Source organism: Oncorhynchus mykiss, chromosome 9 (genome assembly GCF_013265735.2).
Source record: "Oncorhynchus mykiss isolate Arlee chromosome 9, USDA_OmykA_1.1, whole genome shotgun sequence".
In the NCBI taxonomy this organism is placed as follows: domain Eukaryota; kingdom Metazoa; phylum Chordata; class Actinopteri; order Salmoniformes; family Salmonidae; genus Oncorhynchus; species Oncorhynchus mykiss.
The window spans coordinates 52,812,544-52,833,553 of record NC_048573.1 but is presented as its reverse complement, the minus strand read 5'-3'; the positions used below and the strand labels follow the sequence as shown (position 1 = coordinate 52,833,553).

At 42.5% G+C, this 21,010-nt stretch overlaps 1 protein-coding gene across 2 annotated transcripts; it reads right to left on the bottom strand.

Moving 5' to 3' along the window:
• Positions 1-475: 475 nt before the first annotated feature.
• LOC110532371 (zinc finger and BTB domain-containing protein 17) lies at positions 476-16,845 on the bottom strand. 2 transcript variants are annotated; one of them, XM_021616219.2, is made up of 15 exons: positions 16,638-16,845; positions 15,324-15,529; positions 7,320-7,499; positions 6,784-7,113; positions 6,610-6,699; positions 6,185-6,426; positions 5,040-5,182; positions 4,453-4,753; positions 3,760-3,847; positions 3,358-3,474; positions 2,843-2,963; positions 2,623-2,753; positions 1,513-1,785; positions 1,226-1,315; positions 476-1,139 (listed from the first exon to the last, which is right to left on the bottom strand). In XM_021616219.2, coding segments are annotated over exons 1-15 (2,757 nt in total). In that variant the 5' UTR covers positions 16,640-16,845; the 3' UTR covers positions 476-696. The 2 variants fall into 2 exon arrangements, with proteins under 2 accessions (XP_021471894.2, XP_021471895.2); XM_021616220.2 differs by having other exon boundaries at positions 16,649-16,844.
• Between the last annotated feature and the right edge of the window lie 4,165 nt (positions 16,846-21,010).

Here is a 21,010-nt window from a genome sequence, read left to right as displayed (position 1 = left end):
TAGGAAGACATAGGCTCCAACAAAGCCCTCTTGTTGTTAAGTCTAATGAAGACGATTGTTGAAATTAATTAGGCTACTCAAATGACTTTCAACACCATTTGCAGTCCACCTCTGATTGTCGAGGCCACCGCTTCACATTTCAGCACTCCAAAGCTGTCTGCCCGCTCACCTTTTTAGTTGACTGTCTCCTGCCCTCTCTTCAATAATTGAAGTTAATATACCTTTTGCATTATTTAGATGGGGTAACTTCCTTCTTGGGACATTACTTTTGGGACATTTTGCATAAAAAAAAAAAATATGGGGGGCCAAAAACTGTTGCCTGTTGCCGACTCCTGCATTCAATGGTCCCCAGTTTGAATGTTGTACAGCAGGGGGGTGGGCAATAATTTTCCCCGGGCTGCCACATTGAGAATTTCAGTGTGCATCGTGGGCCACATGCCTCATAAAAATTAAAAATAAACACCAAATAACAAACTTATTTAACTCTAAACACATATTTATTTTCAAGGTAATGGTAAAACACACAGATAGGCCTATAGCAATGTGTTTTTCTTCTTTTTTTATATAATTTTACTTTATACAATGTCCAAAAAACAAGCCAAACGGTTTCTTCCCAAACTTTGGACACAGATGTTCATGTCACTGATGCAGAGACTCAGAGAGACCCAGAGACTGGCAGCTTCGTATGAGGTATTGTCAGACCCCAGTAAGAACTTGACTGCTTTGCATTTTATTCTTATTCTTGAGTGCCACATCACTGCACATTCCACACTCCATCTCTTCTCCTTGTCCTTCTTCTGTCACAACCTCATCTTCCTCCTCTGGCTGGGGGTCAGCTTGGGCCACCACCTCTCCTCCCTCCTCCTGAGTCACCTCATCCCCTTCCGCCTCAACCTCTCGGGTGTGGAAGACGAGCTCCCCTCCCTGGATAATCTGCTCGGAAGTGGGTTGCCAGGTTGTGGTAACATCTTCCCCCACGGTGGTGGCAGCTACAGTGTACTGATGGTAGAAGTCAGAGTCAGCTTGGAACATGACCAGGGCCTGGGCGGTGTGGATTCGCACATGTTGGGCCAGTGAGCTGGCGTCCAGGAACTTGTCACCGCAAGAGTCGCATGCATACAGGATCTGAGTGTTGGGGTCTGGGAGGGAGAGGAGATAGACAGTGAGGATGTATGAGGAAGTTATGAAAAGTAAAAGCTATTCAAAGCTGTGTGGCCAGTCTCACCTGCTTCCTGCACCTTCTCCACAGCCTTCGCAATCTCAGCTTTCAGAGCCTCCGTCTCATCTGCTGACACTGATGCAGCCACAGGCACCACTGGAAACAGACAGAATCCCATATAAACACATGGCAGGAGAATTTTCTTTATTATTCCCTTTGTTCTGAGTCCATTTCCTTCTTACTCTTACACAGCCACCTTCCTTTCATCCCATTCCTTTTACAGTCACATCCCTTGCATAGTCCCCTTCTCCCACCCGTCTGAACTACATTACCCAGCATGCGCTCCATCTGACCTGTCAGCTGGGACACAGTGCTGCCAGCCAGGGCCTCCGTCGCCAGGGTGACGATGTCCTCGGTGGTGACAGTGACTATGTTGATCTCATTTTCGTCCATCTCCGAGGCCGACCCGCCATGGAACCCGTCACCCCCGTCATCACTGTCACCCCCGGCAACCACCAGGCGCTTCATCCCAGCCTTACCCTGGTGGACGGTCTTGACGTGGGAGCGTAGATTGTCGACACGATTGAACCCGCGACCGCACTTGTCACACAGGAAGGGCTTCTCTCCTAGGGGATGGGAAAAAAAAAAAAAGAGAACAAGGCAACAGTAAACATGTCCTCCCCCAAGAATGATGCAGCATCCCCATTGGGCCAATCACTGTAATTTTGTAAGTTTAGTCAAGATCGTATTGTAAGTTTAGTCAAGATCGGGCCAGTGGTGTCTGATATCGCGTGACTTACGTATGTACAGATCCATAGCCCGTCCATCCGTCCCCCTCCGAATGATTTCATCATGAGGGACAATAAATGTGATTAGTTCTCTTTATTTTTTAATAGAGGGTGCTTATACTTGTGTATCCCGCTCCCTCAGAGACCGGGTCATGGCCAGGGATCAGCCATTATTGACAGCAACCCTGGAGCAATTAGGGTTAAGTGATAGATCAGCAAATTTTTCACCTTGTCGACTCAGGGATTCGAACTATCAACCTTTCGGTTGCAGGCCCAACGCTCTAACCGCTAGGCTACCTGCTGCGGTTAGAGCGTGGGTAATTGTCAACTGTATCGAATTAGTGCCCAGGTTACACACTTGTGTTATTTTACCACATTAGTCACAGGTGATATCTCAGACACCACCCGTGGGGGAGAATTACTTGAAGGGGGAAGGTAGACTAATGCAGTTAATGTTATACCTCAGGGGAAGGAGGTTGGAGGCACACTAAAGCTGGAGGGGAAAGAATGTGCCCAGATACCCAACAGCTTTGTTTTCTTAACTAGATCAAGATACCTATATTCCACAAGATAGTGACATATTATAGACTTCTTTGACTATCCATTAATATCCACTACTCCCAGCAAACCGTACTTTCTCACTCACAGTTAGTTGTACATTCCATGTCTTCCTACCTGTGTGAATGATGATATGCTTGGAGAGGTCCCCGACGTTGACAAACGCCTTTTTGCAGTTGTGACACTTGTGTGGCCGGATGTTATCATGGTGACGGATGTGATTGGCCAGCTGACTGGACTGGACAAACCTGGAGTTGGAGATAGGGCATCAAGACAAAAAGGGCTCTATGTTACATCAATAGGATTATAGTGTGTGTGTGTGTGTGTGTGTGTTTACCTTTTGCCACAGCGGTCGCAGACATAGGGCTTCTCTCCGGTGTGCTGGCGGACATGAGCAATGAGTGAACTGGCCTGGGTGAACCCCTTCCCACAGATCCGGCACAGACACGGCTTCTCCCCTACAGGACCCACACACAAGCATGCACACTGACACTACAATTGCATGACAGTCTCCAACCTATCATGCAATGCACAGGCATTCCCTGTTCTTTTTGCACATGTTTAGGCTACACATGGGCTCCTGAGTGGCGCAGCGGAATAAGGCACTGCATCTCAGTGCTAGAAGCGTCACTACAGACCCTGGTTCGATTCCAGGCTGTATCACAGCCGGCCGTGATTGGGAGTCCCATAGAGCGCCGCACAATTGGCCCAGCGTTGTCCGGATTAGGGGTTGGCCATCATTGTAAATAAGAATTTGTTTTTAACTGACTTGCCTAGTTAAATAAATGATAAATAAAAAATACAAAGAAAGAGGTCAATGTGAACATAATCCTTTAAATCCAGGACTGTTACCTGTGTGTATGCGCTCGTGTCTCTGCAGTGCCCCTGGGTCAGCGAAAGCTCTCTGGCAGTGCATACAGATATAGGGCTTCTCCCCACTGTGCACGCGCAGGTGTCTCTTCAGGTTCCCTGGGAATCAAAGACTACAGTTATATATCAATGCGAAGACCAGAGACTAGTTATATATCAACACATCGAGAGACCAGGGCCTGTGTTCATAAAGCGTGTAAGAGTACTGATCTAGGTTCAGGTCCCCTCCCTGTCCATGTAATCTTATTAGGACCAGTGTTGCCTTTTAGATCATAATGAATAAGATTACATAGACAGTGAGTACCTGATCCTAGATCAGCACTCCTACTCTCTGAGATGTTTTATGAATACAGGTTCGGAAGTCCATGTCTGGTCTGGTTTTACCGGAAGTGGTGAACTGTTTGCCACACTCTTTGCACTTCAGAGGGCCGTCTGTGATGTGGATCTTCAGGTGAGCCTTTAGATTCCCAGTCTGTCCAGACAGAGGAATAGCCAGGTTAGATACAGTTCAACATTTCAATGCAAGGATAGAGAGCGACTATATACAGGATTGTACAAAATAGGGCTACTTTGACAGCAATATTGTCCAATTCACGCACCTATCAATATAACGCAATGTCATCCCTACTGCCTCTGATCTGGTGGACTCACTAAACACAAATTCCACTTTGTAAATGATGTCTGAGTGTACCCCTGTCTGTCTGTAAATAAAAAATGTAATAACATTTTGGCTGTCTATTTTGCTTAATATAAGGAATTTAATGTAGAGCATTTAATTTTACTCAAGTATGTCAATTGAGTACTGTTTCCACCACTGTACTTAAGTACATTTAAAACTGGATACTTTGACTTAAAAAATAAATAATGACTAAAGAGTATTTTACTGGGTGACTTTCACTTTTACTTGAGTCATTTTCTTTTCAGGTATCTATTTTTACTCAAGTATGACAATTGAGTACTTTTCCCACCACTGCTCAAACACATTGCCACACTATCTCCCAACTATTTACATGCAGGTCAAATTCTCCCTACTATCCCCAATACTGGTCAATGTAGTGGTCAAGAAGTGGTCCTAACCTGGTTGAACCGCTTATCGCAGTGTGGACAGCTGTGGCCCTTGTCTGCGTCGTGGGTCTCCAGGTGGCGCATCTTAGCGGTGGGGTCGGAGAAGGCCCGGTCGCAGTAGTTGCAGTGATACGGCTTCTCGCCACTGTGCACCAGAATGTGGCGCTTCAGGTTGCCAGACGTGGTGAAGAGCTTGCCACAGTCCTTGCAGCTGTATCGGGCCTTGCCTGTGTGCCTTTTCCGGTGCAGGTTGAGCAGGCTGATCTGCCGGTAGCTCTTCCCACACGAGGAGCAGCTGTAGGGTTTCAGGGGGCTACACAGAGAGAGAGAAACATAAGATATCTAAGTAAGATATAGCTACTTACTTTGGTGCTGAGGTTCGAGGGGATGTTGATGCTATGAAACTGTGATTACTATGACTGTCTTGATTTTTAATTCACTATCAATTTGATCATTGTTATTATCAATTAATAACTATTTTACAAGAGGACGTGTTGCACAAATGCGTATCGTCTCTGTCATACAAAGGGTTGTTATTGAACACTAAGGGATTTGTTTGGCATTGGGCCAAAGAGATGAGTGATGAGGTTGATACTAACCTGTGTGTTTTCTCGTGAGCCTTGCAGGCAGCCGGGTCGGAGAAGGCCTTGTGGCAGTCACGGCAGCTGAAAGGTTTCTCTCCTGTGTGAATGCGGATGTGTCTTTTGAAGTTACCCGTGTGGGTGAACTTCTTTCCACAGTCCTAGAAAATACATGACAATTTAGTGAGTTAGATATGCTCAATCCTGAATTACATGAATGTGAATGCAATATTCTCTAGTAGACCATTTTGAATGTATACTGAACAAAAATATAAATGCAACATGCAACAATTTCAAAGATTTTACTGAGTCACAGTTCATATAAGGAAATATGTAAATTGAAATACATTAATTAAGCCTAAATCTATGCTTATGTTAGAGAAATTAACATTCCATTTTCTGGTAACAGCTCTGGTGGACATTCCTGCAGTCAATATGCCAATTCCATGTTCCCTCAAAACTTGAGACATTTGTGGCATTGTGTTGTGTGACAAAACTACACATTTTAGAGTGGCTGTTTATTGTCCACAGCACAAGGTGCACTTGTGTAATGATCATGCTGTTTAATCAGCTTCTTGATATGCCACACCTTTCAAGTGGATGGATTATCTTGGCAAAGGAGAAATGCTCACTAACAGGGATGTAAACAAATTTGAGCACAGAATTTGAGAGAAATAAAGATTTTGTGCTTATGGAAAATGTCTGGGATCTTTTATTTCCGCACATGAAACATGGGACCAACACTTTCATGTTGCGTTTATATTTTTGTTCATGGTATATTATTTTTTACTAGGTGTTATCCAATGACTGACTATTCCCTTTAATCAGGGTTGTTTGTAAAAATGCTTGGTTCAAAATAATTTTGTATCATCGTACCCCCTGACAAAGGCCATGCAACCGAAACAAGTCAGTTAAAAATACATCTTGGTTCCATTCCAAAATGTATTTGAATTAATTATATGAAGAGTGCCTTGGTCCTCCTTACTTTTTGAAGACAATTTTGTCTATATGATGGTTCATTTGAAAGGAAAATATACATACACAGTTCAAAACAATAAGTCCTCCTCTAATAGGGAATGGGTCATCCAAAAACATTCAATCCTTTACATTTCTACAGTAACCACACACTCAAACTAGCACACGCAAACACACACGGTCCTCACCTCACACTTGTGCGTCACAGAGCCGTAGGACCGTGACTCGGTGCGGTCGGTGACGGCACCCGACTGGAGCTGCTTCCTCTCCTCTTCGCTCTCCGTCCCCTGGCCATCTTCTCCCTCATCCTCCTCTTCTTCATCCTCCTCACCACCTCCCTCTTCTTCATCCTCATCCATCTCACCCTCTTCAACCTCTTTTTCTTCATTTACCGTCTTTGATGTGCTGTTCCCCTCATCGGAGTCATTATCTATGAAGAGGAATTGTATAACCATCAGACACTGTGGTCCACTGCAGTCAAATATTTTGAAAATGTAGCCGTCCATCTTTCCTTCCTCGAAGTAGTCACTGATCTAGCATGATTGGGTAGGAGAAAGCATGGCAGATTAGTGATTGCTCCTAGGTAGGAAGGTCAGTCAAGCTGTTTGTTTACCCTGAGAGTGGTTGCGATGAGGAGCTCTCCTTGTCCTTCTTCTCCTGGTACTCATGTAAGATATACCGGCTTCAGACTTGAATGGAAACTCTAAGAACAAAATACATCTTTATCCGCACAGCAATATTAAACATACAGATCACCAATGAAAAGTATGAAGACTAATTCACTGACTGGGAGTGTAGTCCACATCCGAGTGGTCATCTTGACACTCAGGCACATCTTTAGTAGGGCTCTCCACCTCCATCTCCTCTCTCTCTGCTGTGGCTTTTCTTGGTGCGGCGTAGTTGGAGGTTTTGGAGGGTCTTCCTCTCCCCGGGGTCTGTGGGTTGGGTTTGTCGGGGGTCTTACTGTTGATCTGTCCATCGTCTGGGGTGGTCTCGTTCGGGTCCTCCTGAACGCCCTTTGACCCTCCGTCATCTGCTGTTTTTAGCATCTCCTCGTCATGTGACCATGTCTCTGATGGCACCTTCTCTATGTTCTGCTCTCCTTCCTCAATCTTGTCTTTATGGTTTGGAAGAGATTATGGGAGAGAGCAATATAAACCACAAAATGTACATTTCCTGAAGAAAATCAGTGTGCTTGCTTCAGCTGTGCAAAGCTATGACAGATAACATTAGTGGGCTTGTTAAAGAAAGCATACTAATTATTGATGGATATTTCTGTGTACTAATAACCAATGTTTGTGTACTGATTTGTACTGTACTCACTGTCATTTAAGTCTTGTATTGACTGGGATGTTGTGGAGACAGCCAGCGACTGGTAAGCAGAGCAGGCATTGACTATCTCCTGCATCTGAAGGAATGTGGCCACTGCCACCACATCTTCCAAATTCTGAGAACTCAGACTAAGCTTGGCCGTGTACATGAACTCAAGGACTTGGCCCAAACCTGCAGAATACACACAGGGATGGATCCATGAGCCCTGCTGTGACAGATTTTATTTTATTTATTTAACTAGGCAAGTCAGTTAAGAACAAATTCTTATTTACAATGATGACCTACACCGGCCAAACCCAGACGATGCTGGGCCAGTTGTGCGCCGCCCTATGGGACTCCCAATCACAGCCGGTTGTGATACAGCCTGGATTCGAACCAGGGTGTCTGGAGTGACGCCTCAAGCTGAGATGAGATCCAGTGCCTTAGACCGCTGTGCCACTTAGGAGCTCAAGCATGACGTTCAACATGGTCTTGGATATTAAGGTAAAGCAAATAGAGTTCAGATGAATTTGATATCACTTTGCTTCATTTTATAGCAGAACCAAATGACCTGGATTGCAGTTAGGTTACATTAAAAGTACATGGTGCAAATTATCAATGCAGTTTAAGATCCTGCACAGATTATAACAGCAATTGTGAAGATCTCCACAGATCTGCGATGTCTTATGCATGCTATCTTGAACACTATAAATCAAATCAAACTTTAAATGCACTTTAAATAAAGTTTGATATAATTTAGCCCTATTTTTTTACTTTGATTTTTGTTTGAGAAGGAGACATGAAATCAAACATATCAATTATTATTTTGTAGATAAACTGGAACTAAACAACACCAGGGTTGGGTAGGTTACTTTCTAAATGTAATCCGTTACAGTTACTAGTTACCTCCAAAACTGTAATCAGTAATGTAACTTTTGGATTACCCAACCTCTAATGTAATCTGATTACATTCAGTTACTTTTAGATGACTTACCCCTTAAGTGGCATTAGAAGAAGACAAAAATGAATGTTACCAATTGAACGACATCTATTGCAGGATAAATCAATGTTAAAGTTTACATAGCTGGCCATATATGGATGTACATTTTTACTTTATGGGTTGGTTATGTAGGCTTCTTCTAAACCAACGCTTTCTACTACATATAATAATTCCATTAAATTATATCTTTACATTAAAAACCAAAGTCTATCAGAATTCCAGTCATTCCAATAAATATTATACCCTTTGATCTTCAAGAATAGGACGGGGAAATAAGGAAGTCTAAATTAGCCATATTGTTTCACCTGAGCATAATCCCAAAACTAAAGATTTATTATCCAGCCCAACTCTGTTGTTTATGATTTTGTTGTCATTGAGGACTGATTGGGCTCATTGATTCAAGTTCAAAAATAAATGCGGCGCTCATGGAATGGCATGCTTTGAGCACTACCGAAAAGTGCTGTTTACATGTGAAAAATGAATGCCATATGCTGCATTTGCTATAGGCCTACTGTTTACCTTTTAGTTGGTGACACTTTGATATCTTGATAATATGCAGCTGTTTAAAGGGCAAATCCAAAGATGAAACAATAATAAAACAGTTGCCCCATCTCTGTTTTGGTAAAAAGCTGAGGGATGGGCCCTCTCAGATTAATAGGCAGTGCTATGGATGCAAGGACTGACCATCCATGATATCAAAATGATTGTTGTAACTGTGTTGAGGCTATACAGTGTTTGTTTACATGTACAATGTTAATAAACATTGGCGAAAAACAATCTTATATTTTGGGGTATCATGGAGTGTAACAGTTGAACTAAACTCCTGAGGCATTTAGAATGTATATTCTTCAAGAATCTATATATATATATATATATATATACACAGTGCCTTGCGAAAGTATTCGGCCCCCTTGAACTTTGCGACCTTTTGCCACATTTCAGGCTTCAAACATAAAGATATAAAACTGTATTTTTTTGTGAAGAATCAACAACAAGTCGGACACAATCATGAAGTGGAACGACATTTATTGGATATTTCAAACTTTTTTAACAAATCAAAAACTGAAAAATTGGGCGTGCAAAATTATTCAGCCCCTTTACTTTCAGTGCAGCAAACTCTCTCCAGAAGTTCAGTGAGGATCTCTGAATGATCCAATGTTGACCTAAATGACTAATGATGATAAATACAATCCACCTGTGTGTAATCAAGTCTCCGTATAAATTGTGATAGTCTCAGAGGTCCGTTAAAAGCGCAGAGAGCATCATGAAGAACAAGGAACACACCAGGCAGGTCCGAGATACCGGATTTGGATACAAAAGGATTTCCCAAGCTTTAAACATCCCAAGGAGCACTGTGCAAGCGATAATATTGAAATGGAAGGAGTATCAGACCACTGCAAATCTACCAAGACCTGGCCGTCCCTCTAAACTTTCAGCTCATACAAGGAGAAGACTGATCAGAGATGCAGCCAAGAGGCCCATGATCACTCTGGATGAACTGCAGAGATCTACAGCTGAGGTGGGAGACTCTGTCCATAGGACAACAATCTGTCGTATATTGCACAAATCTGGCCTTTATGGAAGAGTGGCAAGAAGAAAGCCATTTCTTAAAGATATCCATAAAAAGTGTAGTTTAAAGTTTGCCACAAGCCACCTGGGAGACACACCAAACATGTGGAAGAAGGTTCTCTGGTCAGATGAAACCAAAATTGAACTTTTTGGCAACAATGCAAGACGTTATGTTTGGCGTAAAAGCAACACAGCTCATCACCCTGAACACACCATCCCCACTGTCAAACATGGTGGTGGCAGCATCATGGTTTGGGCCTGCTTTTCTTCAGCAGGGACAGGGAAGATGGTTAAAATTGATGGGAAGATGGATGAAGCCAAATACAGGACCATTCTGGAAGAAAACCTGATGGAGTCTTGAAAAGACCTGAGACTGGGACGGAGATTTGTCTTCCAACAAGACAATGATCCAAAACATAAAGCAAAATCTACAATGGAATGGTTCAAAAATAAACATATCCAGGTGTTAGAATGGCCAAGTCAAAGTCCAGACCTGAATCCAATCGAGAATCTGTGGAAAGAACTGAAAACTGCTGCTCACAAATGCTCTCCATCCAACCTCACTGAGCTCGAGCTGTTTTGCAAGGAGGAATGGGAAAAAATTTCAGTCTCTCGATGTGCAAAACTGATAGAGACATACCCCAAGCGACTTACAGCTGTAATCGCAGCAAAAGGTGGCGCTACAAAGTATTAACTTAAGGGGGCTGAATAATTTTGCACGCCCAATTTTTCAGTTTTTGATTTGTTAAAAAAGTTTGAAATATCCAATAAATGTCGTTCCACTTCATGATTGTAGGTAGTATTGTATTGTAGGATTGTAGGTCTTGTGGCATATTTTGGATAAACTATCCCCAATTCAATGGAATGGCATGCACAGTGCATTCTTCATCACATGTGCAGTGCACTCTTCCATCACATGTACAGCTGATTCTCAAGATCTTGCACACTAATGAGATGCTATTGAGCCCACACTACTACACTGTCTGAGCCAAGGACTACATGCATTCTGGAAAGTTTTGATTACAATCCTGGGTGGGGTGAATATATATGACATACATTATTTTTTGTTAACTAGTAAATAGTAGCCTACAGCAAAGTGTGTTTAAATAATTTCTAACTTATTAACAATTTCTGCAAGTTAGTTTTTGCTACCATGTGGGTTTTAGCTTGCTTGAGTCTGCTAACTGAGGAGTGTTAATTCACCTGTTTCCATACATGTTTCATTTGAAAACATTTATCCTACAAAGGAGTTGTTTAATCTAACTGCTTAACTATCTATCTGTACATGGAATTCTATTATTATTTTTTTTTAAATAATCTTTACAGCGGGCACTATCTGATGTGTAGATACATTTCACTGCAGCTAATATAGAAAGAAAAGATGTGTACATTTGCAAATACTGTGCCAAATCATATGTGAAGAATGCAACAAAGTTTCAGAATCAGCCAAGTGCATAAAGTTCCCTTAGCGCTCACAATAAGCAACCTCTGACAAAAGTCCCTCTACTTCTATTCAAGGTGAAAATGATGAATCAGACACCTTATCGATAGCAACAGCTCATGGTCCTCCTGAAATCAGAAGTTTTTTTTGACTCAATGGAGGAACGTAGTCAGATAAATGCTGATGAATGTCTTGCTTGAGCTGTGTATGCAACTGGTTCACCTCTGATGCTCACAGGCAATGTGTGTTGGAAGAGATTTATGAATGTTCTTTGCCCAGCATACACCCCTCCAACCAGACATGCTTTATCTACTAATTTGCTGGATGCAGAGTTCAACAGAGTTCAAGTGAAGGTCAGGCAAATCATAGAGAAAGCAGACTGTATTGCAATCATCTCTGATGGGTGGTTGAATGTTCGTGGGCAAGGAATAATTAACTACATAATCTCCACCCCTCAACCAGTATTCTACAAGAGCACAGACACAAGGGACAACAGACACACCGGTCTCTACATTGCAGATGAGCTGAAGGCAGTCATCAATGACCTTGGAACACAGAAGGTATTTGCACAGTTGACAGACAATGCTGCGAACATGAAGGCTGCTCGGTCTAAAGTGGAGGAGTCCTACCCTCACATCACACCCATTGGCTGTGCTGCTCATGCATTGAATCTGCTCCTTAAGGACATCATGGCAGTGCAAACAATGGATACCCTCTACAAGAGAGCCAAGGAAATGGTTAGGTATGTGAAGGGTCATCAAGTTATAGCAGCAATCTACCTCACCAAGCAAAGAGAAGAATAAGAGCACCACATTGAAGCTGCCCAGAAACACCCGTTGGGGTGGTGTTGGCATCATATTTGACAGTCTCCTGGAGGGGAAGGAGTCTCTCCAAGAAAGGCCATATCACAGTCTGCCGATATGGACAGCCCCATCAAGAGGATCCTCCTGGATGATGTATTTTGGGAGAGAGTGGTAAGCAGCCTGAAACTCCTGAAACCTATAGCAGTAGCCATTGCAAGGCTTGAGAGAGACAATGCCATCCTGTCTAATGTTCAGACTCTGCTTGCAGATATAAGAGAAATCTGTACTGCCCTGCCCATTTCACTGAGAAAACTGCAGTTCTGAAATACATCAAAAAGTGTGAAGACTTCTGCCTGAAGCCCATACACGCTGCAGCGTACATGTTGGACCCCAAGTATGCTGGCAAGAGCATCCTGTATGGTGCAGAGATCAACAAGGCCTATGGTATCATCACTACCGTGTCTCGCCAACTTGGCCTGGATGAGGGCAAGGTTCTTGGCAGTCTTGCGAAGTACACTTCCAAGCAAGTGCTTTGGGATGGAGATGCAATTATGGCAGTCGTGCCAACATATCTCATCAGCCACCTGGTGGAAGGGAACTTGTGGATCTGAGGCTCTTTCCCCTGTTACCTCCATCATCCTCCAAATCCCACCAACATCAGCCGCCTCAAGGCGCAACTGGTCCTTGTTTGGGAACACACACACCAAAGCACGCGACAGCCTGACCAATAGAAAGGGCTGAAAAATTGGTGGCCATCTGGGCAAATTTGAGGCTTTTTGAGCCTGACAACAAGCCATCCTCAACAAGATTGGAAAGTGACAGTGTAGATGAGGCCTCAGAGTCTGATGTTCAAGAGGTGGACATTGAGCAGGTCCAGGGAGAAGACATGGAAGCCTGAGAGGAAGACAACCAAAGCTTTAGTTTCAAGACTATCATTTTACAGATGTATGTTGAAAACGTTTTTGGGAGATGCGATGGATCATTGGGAATCATTCAATATTCCCTTTCTTTTGTTGTTCAGTGAAATCATCCCATGTGAAGAGTCAACTAATTTAATTAAATTCGTAACTAATTGTTTTTATTTTTTCTATTGGAAGGATTTAATCATTTGCAATTATGTCTACTTATGATAAGATAAAATGTTTATGTTTCTGTCCCCATATGATATGGTAAATATATCCAATGTAAAAACCATTTACATTTAAATTAATATTAATTTCAATATATTTCTGTTAATTCCCATATATTCCCATGGAAAGTTTCCACCTCTGAATATTCCCCAAAATGTACAACCCTACTTTAAATACACATTTAGATTTGTGAACAGCCATCCACACAACAACCACAATCCGTAAGGCGCAAATAGCTAAATGAGAGAGCAGCAGTGTAATTCACATCATTGCGCTATGTAGATATCAATAAGTGATATCTGTATCACCATAGACTACACTGCTGTCACCCTTACCTCCAAGTGTTTATTCAAGTTGGATAATCTTTGGATGCTGACAGCAGTCGCACATTGCTTGGACTGTAGCCCACAAAAGCCTATTCCTGCTCTTTTCCCGCGATCCATCAAACCCATTTGGTGTGTCATTATAGTGTTCTCTGACTTGTGGTCAGATTCGCTCAGGTGTAACTAATTTACATTTGCGCCTCTTTTCTATGCTGATTTAAACGTCATTGAGAAAACAGAAGTGACAAAGATTTTTTTTCCGCAAACATACTTTCTGCATTTAAAAGTAATCCTCAAAGTAATCATCTAGTTTTTCAAAAGTATATGTAATCGGATTACAATATTTTAGCTGGTAACGGATTCCAGTTACCGTTTTTTTTGTAATCCCTTATATGTGATGGAGTCTATTAAAATGTAACATGTTTCAAATTAAACTGTACTTTGTTTGTATCCTGTTTAGTGAATGATTACTGTGAGTATTAATGGAGTTTAGGCCATGAAACTGTGTATATGCTAATTTTTCTTTTCTATGAAACTGCCTAGGATCAGAGAGCAGGGTCAGGCCCAGAACAGATGATGTACAGGGTGTGATTCTGACATCTGGCTAAACAAAGAGAGAACCATGGACATTCCACAAGGGAACCAGAGGGAAACTCATAGGGGTCATAACATGTATAGCTGGGGAGGTGGTGACATGTGACACCTACAAGGGAAGAGTATAACATGTGTTGTGAGTTTTCTAAATGTACGCACTCAGCTGACTGTATCCATGGTATTAAACACTTGAAACTTCTCTTAAGCCTTTGGTCTCAATTCCGTATTGCAAAGTGGTTACAAGAGCATTTTTCTTTTTAACATATGTAATGGATTCCATGGAATCCGTTACTCCCCAACCCTGAGCAAGACTAAGTCAGTGGCACAGATGAAACTGTCTCCTTCAAATGATCTCCTTAAAATGTTGATATTTGGTTGCGTTCACAACCAAACACAATGCAATATCACTAAATATCATTACATTTGAAATCAACCAGTCTTATTTTATTGTCTATTTTTTAGCTGAATTCTGGGTTAAATTGCTGTTGATGACTTGTTACATACTGTAGGGATAAATAGCATCATTGATGACTGATAATGTATGATCACATTTAATTTGCTCTGTTAAATATACCCTTTGGAATGACTTCAATAGCAAAAGCGAATCAGTGTCGTTTTTAAGTGGAGATCTCTCAACAATCATTCTCACGACAGCACATTGGTAATAGTCATTGACAAATAATTAATATAGCTAAGCTGGGCTTGGTTAAAACATCGGATGGGAGACCAAAGGATAGCTGTAGATAGATCTATTCTCCAGTAGGAGGTGCTGACCAGCCTATTGTATTTTTTCTTATTTTGGGGTGGCAGGTAGCCTAGTGGTTAGAGTGTTGGGCCAGTAACCGAAAGGTTGCTAGATCAAATCCCTGAGGTGACTAGGTCATTCTGCCCCTGAACAAGGCAGTTAACCCGCTGTCCTGTAAGTAAGAATATGTTCTTATCTGACTTGTCTAGTTAAATAAAAATATATAATAATATGACATTGTTTTAAATGTACAAATAAAACATTTGATACAAGATTTGTCTGTGTTGAAATTAAGTCACTGTGTTGAAATTAAGTCACCATGATGACATAATCCGGTGGTTGAAATTTCACTCTCAAATGTTTACGTTGATACAACATTGATTCAACCAGTTTGTACCCAGTCGGATGTACCTGCTGCATTGCTGATGTCCAGGTGCACCACATCCTTCTGGTCCAGAAAGAGGGTGTGGAAGTAGGCGCTGCAGGCAGCGAGCACGGCCTTGTGGGCCTTGAAGTCCACCCCGTCCACCACGAAGGTACAGTCACACAGCAGTCCCAGCTGGCGCTGGCGGTTGAGCTGTTCCAAAACCTTGCCACTGTGCCAGGGAAAGTCCATCCTGGTGAGAGTGGGCAGTGGTGGAAAAAGTACCCAATTGTCATACTTGAGTAAAAGTATAGATGCTTTAATCGAAAATGACTCAAGTAAAAGTGAAAGTCACCCAGTAAAATACTACTTGAGTAAAAGTATTTGGTTTTAAATATACTATCAAATATAGTGTCAGAAGTTAATAATGTCACATTTCTTATATAAAGCAAACCAGACAGCATAATTTTCTTGCTTTATTTGCATATACGGATAGACATGGGCATGCTCCAACCCTCAGATATCATTAACAAACAAAGCATGTGTTTAGTGAGTCCACCAGATCAGAGGCAGTAAGGATGACCATGGATGCTAAGCATTCAAAAAGTAACAAGTACTTTTGGCTGCCAGAGAAAATGTATGGAGTAAAAAGTACATATTTTTGTTTAGGAATGTATTGAAGTAAAAGTTGTCACAAATATGAATAGTAAAGTACAGACACCCCAAAAAGCGACTTAAGTAGTATCTTCAAATATTTTTACTGAAGTACTTTACACCACTGAGTAAATATGGGTTGTGTTGGATTTAGTCAATCAGATAACACATTACCACTGTCAAACTTATCAAAATGTTTGGAAATGTAAAAAGCCATGACTGGAGGGGATTCTCACTTCAAATGTGACTAATATACAGTATAATCACCTACAGCTAGTTGTATTCCTGGGTGATTTATGACATGCAATTTAATAATTTGACATAGCCTGACAACCAAATCATCGGTGCTCACAAGATATGGGGTTGTTTTATAGATAAAGATGTTAAAATATTCCATTTATAGCAATGCAAAATTAAATTTATCAAAAGAGTTGGCCTATACCACCTATATGGCCTCCCGATTATTAATATCAGAGTCCTAGTTTAATAATCGACGAGACATAATGTTGGTCGTTTTCAAGGAACACCTTGCATTTTTGTTGGGTTGACGATGCAGCGGATTGATTACGAATACTATATCCTTCTACATTCGCTATCCGGGATTAATTTAGCCTGCCTAGACATACATGTTTTGGGGCCTTTCGTTCTGCCCGTCCTTAGAGCCTCTTTGTGTGCTTTAAGCATGCACCATCTTTCAAAAGACGTACATTCAAAATACCTCTTGATGATCGCTGAATTTCCCGCTCCAAACGCTTGTTATGGTGTTGTTTTGTACTATTTTAACACCATCCGTTGAATTCCTTCAATCGAGTTTTTCGGTGATCGATCTAGCCCCACAGACTCGATTTACCCCCATCTTCCACTCTCTGATCGATTGATAGTGGCCGGGTGGGTGGTTTACATATTGCGCACGCGCAGTTTTATTCCTGCGTATGGAATGGTGTTTAAAATGACCACGCGATGGCGCGCTATGCCTGATCGTACTCAGGATGCTTCCAATGTGGTTCAAATCAAATTTTACTTGTCACATGCGCCGAATACAACAGGTGTAGTAGACCTTAAAGTGAAATGCTTACTTTACAAGCCCTTAACCAACAATGCAGTTTTAAGAAAATCCCCCAAAAAGTCAGAGATAAGAATAACAAATAATTAAAGAGCAGCAGTAAATAACAATAGCGGGGCTATATGCAGGGGGTACCGGTACAGAGTAAATGTGCCAATGTGCAGGGGGCACTGGTGTCAAGGTAATTGAGGTAATTATGTACATGTAGGTAGAGTTATTAAAGTGGCTATGAATAGATAATAACAGAGAGTAGCATGGGGGGCAATGCAAATAGTCTGGGTAGCCATTTGATTAGCTGTTCAGGAGTCTTATGGCTTGGGGGTAGAAGCTGTTTAGGAGCCTCTTGGACCTAGACTTGGCTCTCCGGTACCGCTTGCCGTGCGGTAGCAGAGAGAACAGTCTATGACTAGGGTGGCTGGATTTTTAGGGCCTTCCCTGGATTGCAGGAAGCTTGATCCCAGGGATGTACTGGGCCGTACGCACTACCCTCTGTAGTGCCTAGCGGACGGAGGCCGAGCAGTTGCCATACCAGGCAGTGATGCAACCTGTCAGGATGCTGTTGATGGTGCAGCTGTAAATCCTTTTGAAGTTCTGAGGACCCATGCCATATCTTTTCAGTCTCCTGAGGGGGAATAGGTTTTGTTGTGCCCTCTTCATGACTGTCTTGGTGTGCTTGGACCACGTTAGTTTGTTGGTGATGTGGACACCAAGGAACTTGAAGCTCTCAACCTGCTCCACTACAGCCACGTTGATGAGAATGGGGGCGAGGTCTCTGACCTCCTCCCTATAGGCTGTCTCATTCTCAACACAGTGATAAACTTATTTTACTACTCTCACAACTACTTTGTGCTGCCCTAAACTTTTATACTATGTGCTTCTAATGGTCATAATGACATGCTAAAATAATGGACAGCTAGTATTTTTTTTGTGCCACATTTCAGGCTTCAAACATAAAGATATAAAACTGTATTTTTTTGTGAAGAATCAACAACAAGTGGGACATATTCATGAAGTGGAACGACATTTATTGGATATTTCAAACTTTTTTAACAAATCAAAAACTGAAAAACTGGGTGTGCAAAATTATTCAGCCCCCTTAAGTTAATACTTTGTAGCGCCACCTTTTGCTGCGATTACAGCTGTAAGTCGCGTGGGGTATGTCTCTATCAGTTTTGCACATCGAGAGACTGAATTTTTTTCCTATTCCTCCTTGCAAAACAGCTCGAGCTCAGTGAGGTTGGATGGAGAGCATTTGTGAACAGCAGTTTTCAGTTCTTTCCACAGATTCTCGATTGGATTCAGGTCTGGACTTTGACTTGGCCATTCTAACACCTGGATGTGTTTATTTTTGAACCATTCCATTGTACATTTTGCTTTATGTTTTGGATCATTGTCTTGTTGGAAGACAAATCTCCGTCCCAGTCTCAGGTCTTTTGCAGACTCCATCAGGTTTTCTTCCAGAATGGTCCTGTATTTGGCTCCATCCATCTTCCCATCAATTTTAACCATCTTCCCTGTCCCTGCTGAAGAAAAGCAGGCCCAAACCACGATGCTGCCACCACCATGTTTGACAGTGGGGATGGTGTGTTCAGCTGTGTTGCTTTTACGCCAAACATAACGTTTTGCATTGTTGCCAAAAAGTTCAATTTTGGTTTCATCTGACCAGAGCACCTTCTTCCACATGTTTGGTGTGTCTCCCAGGTGGCTTGTGGCAAACTTTAAACAACACTTTTTATGGATATCTTTAAGAAATGGCTTTCTTCTTGCCACTCTTCCATAAAGGCCAGATTTGGGCAATATACAAACTGATTGTTGTCCTATGGACAGAGTCTCCCACCTCAGCTGTAGATCTCTGCAGTTCATCCAGAGTGATCATGGGCCTCTTGGCTGCATCTCTGATCAGTCTTCTCCTTGTATGAGCTGAAAGTTTAGAGGGACGGCCAGGTCTTGGTAGATTTGCAGTGGTCTGATACTCCTTCCATTTCAATATTATCGCTTGCACAGTGCTCCTTGGGATGTTTAAAGCTTGGGAAATATTTTTGTATCCAAATCCGGCTTTAAACTTCTTCATAACAGTATCTCGGACCTGCCTGGTGTGTTCCTTGTTCTTCATGATGCTCTCTGCGCTTTTAACGGACCTCTGAGACTATCACAGTGCAGGTGCATTTATATGGAGACTTGATTACACACAGGTGGATTGTATTTATCATCATTAGTCATTTAGGTCAACATTGGATCATTCAGAGATCCTCACTGAACTTCTGGAGAGAGTTTGCTGCACTGAAAGTAAAGGGGCTGAATAATTTTGCACGCCCAAATTTTCAGTTTTTGATTTGTTAAAAAAGTTTGAAATATCCAATAAATGTCGTTCCACTTCATGATTGTGTCCCACTTGTTGTTGATTCTTCACAAAAAAATACAGTTTTATATCTTTATGTTTGAAGCCTGAAATGTGGCAAAAGGTCGCAAAGTTCAAGGGGGCCGAATACTTTCGCAAGGCACTGTATTACATAAAGATGGCAAGATGCAGTAGATGATATAGAGTACAGTATATACATATACATCTGAGATGAGTAATGTAGGGTATGTAAACATTATATTAAGTGGCATTGTTTAAAGTGGCTAGTGATAACTTTTTAACATCAATTTCATTAATTGAAGTGGCTGGAGTTGAGTCAGTATGTTGGCAGCAGCCACTCAATGTTAGTGGTGGCTGTTTAACAGTCTGATGGCCTTGAGATAGAATCTGTTTTTCAGTCTCTCGGTCCCTGCTTTGATGCACCTGTACTGACCTCGCCTTCTGGATGATAGCGGGGTGAACAGGCAGTGGCTCGGGTGGTTGTTGTCCTTGATGATCTTTTATGGCCTTCCTGTGACATCGGGTGGTGTAGGTGTCCTGGAGGGCAGGTAGTTTGCTCCCGGTGATGCGTTGTGCAGATCTCGCTACCCTCTGGAGAGCAGTTGCCGTACCAGGGCGGGGTCGAGACCCAGGGTCTCGAGCTTGATGATGAGTTTGGAGGGTACTATGGTGTTAAATGCTGAGCTGTAGTCGATGAACAGCATTCTCACATAGGTATTCCTCTTGTCCAGATGGGTTAGGGAGGTGTGCAGTGTGGCTGCGATTGCGTCGTCTGTGGACCTATTGGGGCGGTAAGCAAATTGGAGTGGGTCTAGGGTGTCAGGTAGGGTGGAGGTGATGAGTCTCTCCATGACGAGTCTCTCAAAGCACTTCATGATGACGGAAGTGAGTGCTATGGGGTGGTAGTCGTTTAGCTCAGTTACCTTAGCTTTCTTGGGAACAGGAACAATGGTGGCCCTCTTAAAGCATGTGGGAACAGCAGACTGGGATAAGGATTGATTGAATATGTCCGTAAACACACCAGCCAGCTGGTCTGCGCATGTTCTGAGGACGCGGTTCGGGATGCCGTCTGGGCCTGCAGCCCTGCGAGGGTTAACACGTTTAAATGTTTTACTCACTTCGGGTGCGGTGAAGGAGAGTCCGCAGGTTTTGGTAGCGGGCCATGTCAGTGGCACTGTATTGTCCTCAAAGCAAGCAAAGAAGTTATTTAGTCTGTCTGGGAGCAAGACATCCTGGTCCGCGACGGGGCTGGTTTTCTGCCACATACCTGTTGTGTCTGAGCCGTTGAATTGCGACTCTACTTTGTTTCTATACTGACACTTTGCTTGTTTGATTGCCTTGCGGAGGGAATATCTACAATGTTTGTATTCTGTCATGTTTCCGGTCACCTTGCCCTGGTTTCAGTTTCCCGGGAATGCTGCCATCAATCCACGGTTTCTGGTTTGGGAATGTTTCAATCGTTGCTGTGGGTATAACATTGCAGATTGCACTTTCTAATGAACTCGCTCACCGAGAGATGGAAAGGGGAGTGGGGGGCAACAGAGAAAGATTGGTGCTAGAAAGGGAGAAAGATGCGATGAGGGGGAGATTTAGGAAGAGAAACTAACAGAGAGCAGGTTGCCAGAGAAAGAGGGATTGATAGAAGAGTGAGAGGCAGG

Coding starts and splice junctions, on each gene's coding strand:
- LOC110532371 (XM_021616219.2), bottom strand. Junction 6,700..6,783: donor GGATGTGGACTACACTCCCA/GTCAGTGAATTA, acceptor TTTTGTTCTTAG/AGTTTCCATTCAAGTCTGAA. Junction 5,183..6,184: donor CTGTGACGCACAAGTGTGAG/GTGAGGACCGTG, acceptor TGTATTTTCTAG/GACTGTGGAAAGAAGTTCAC.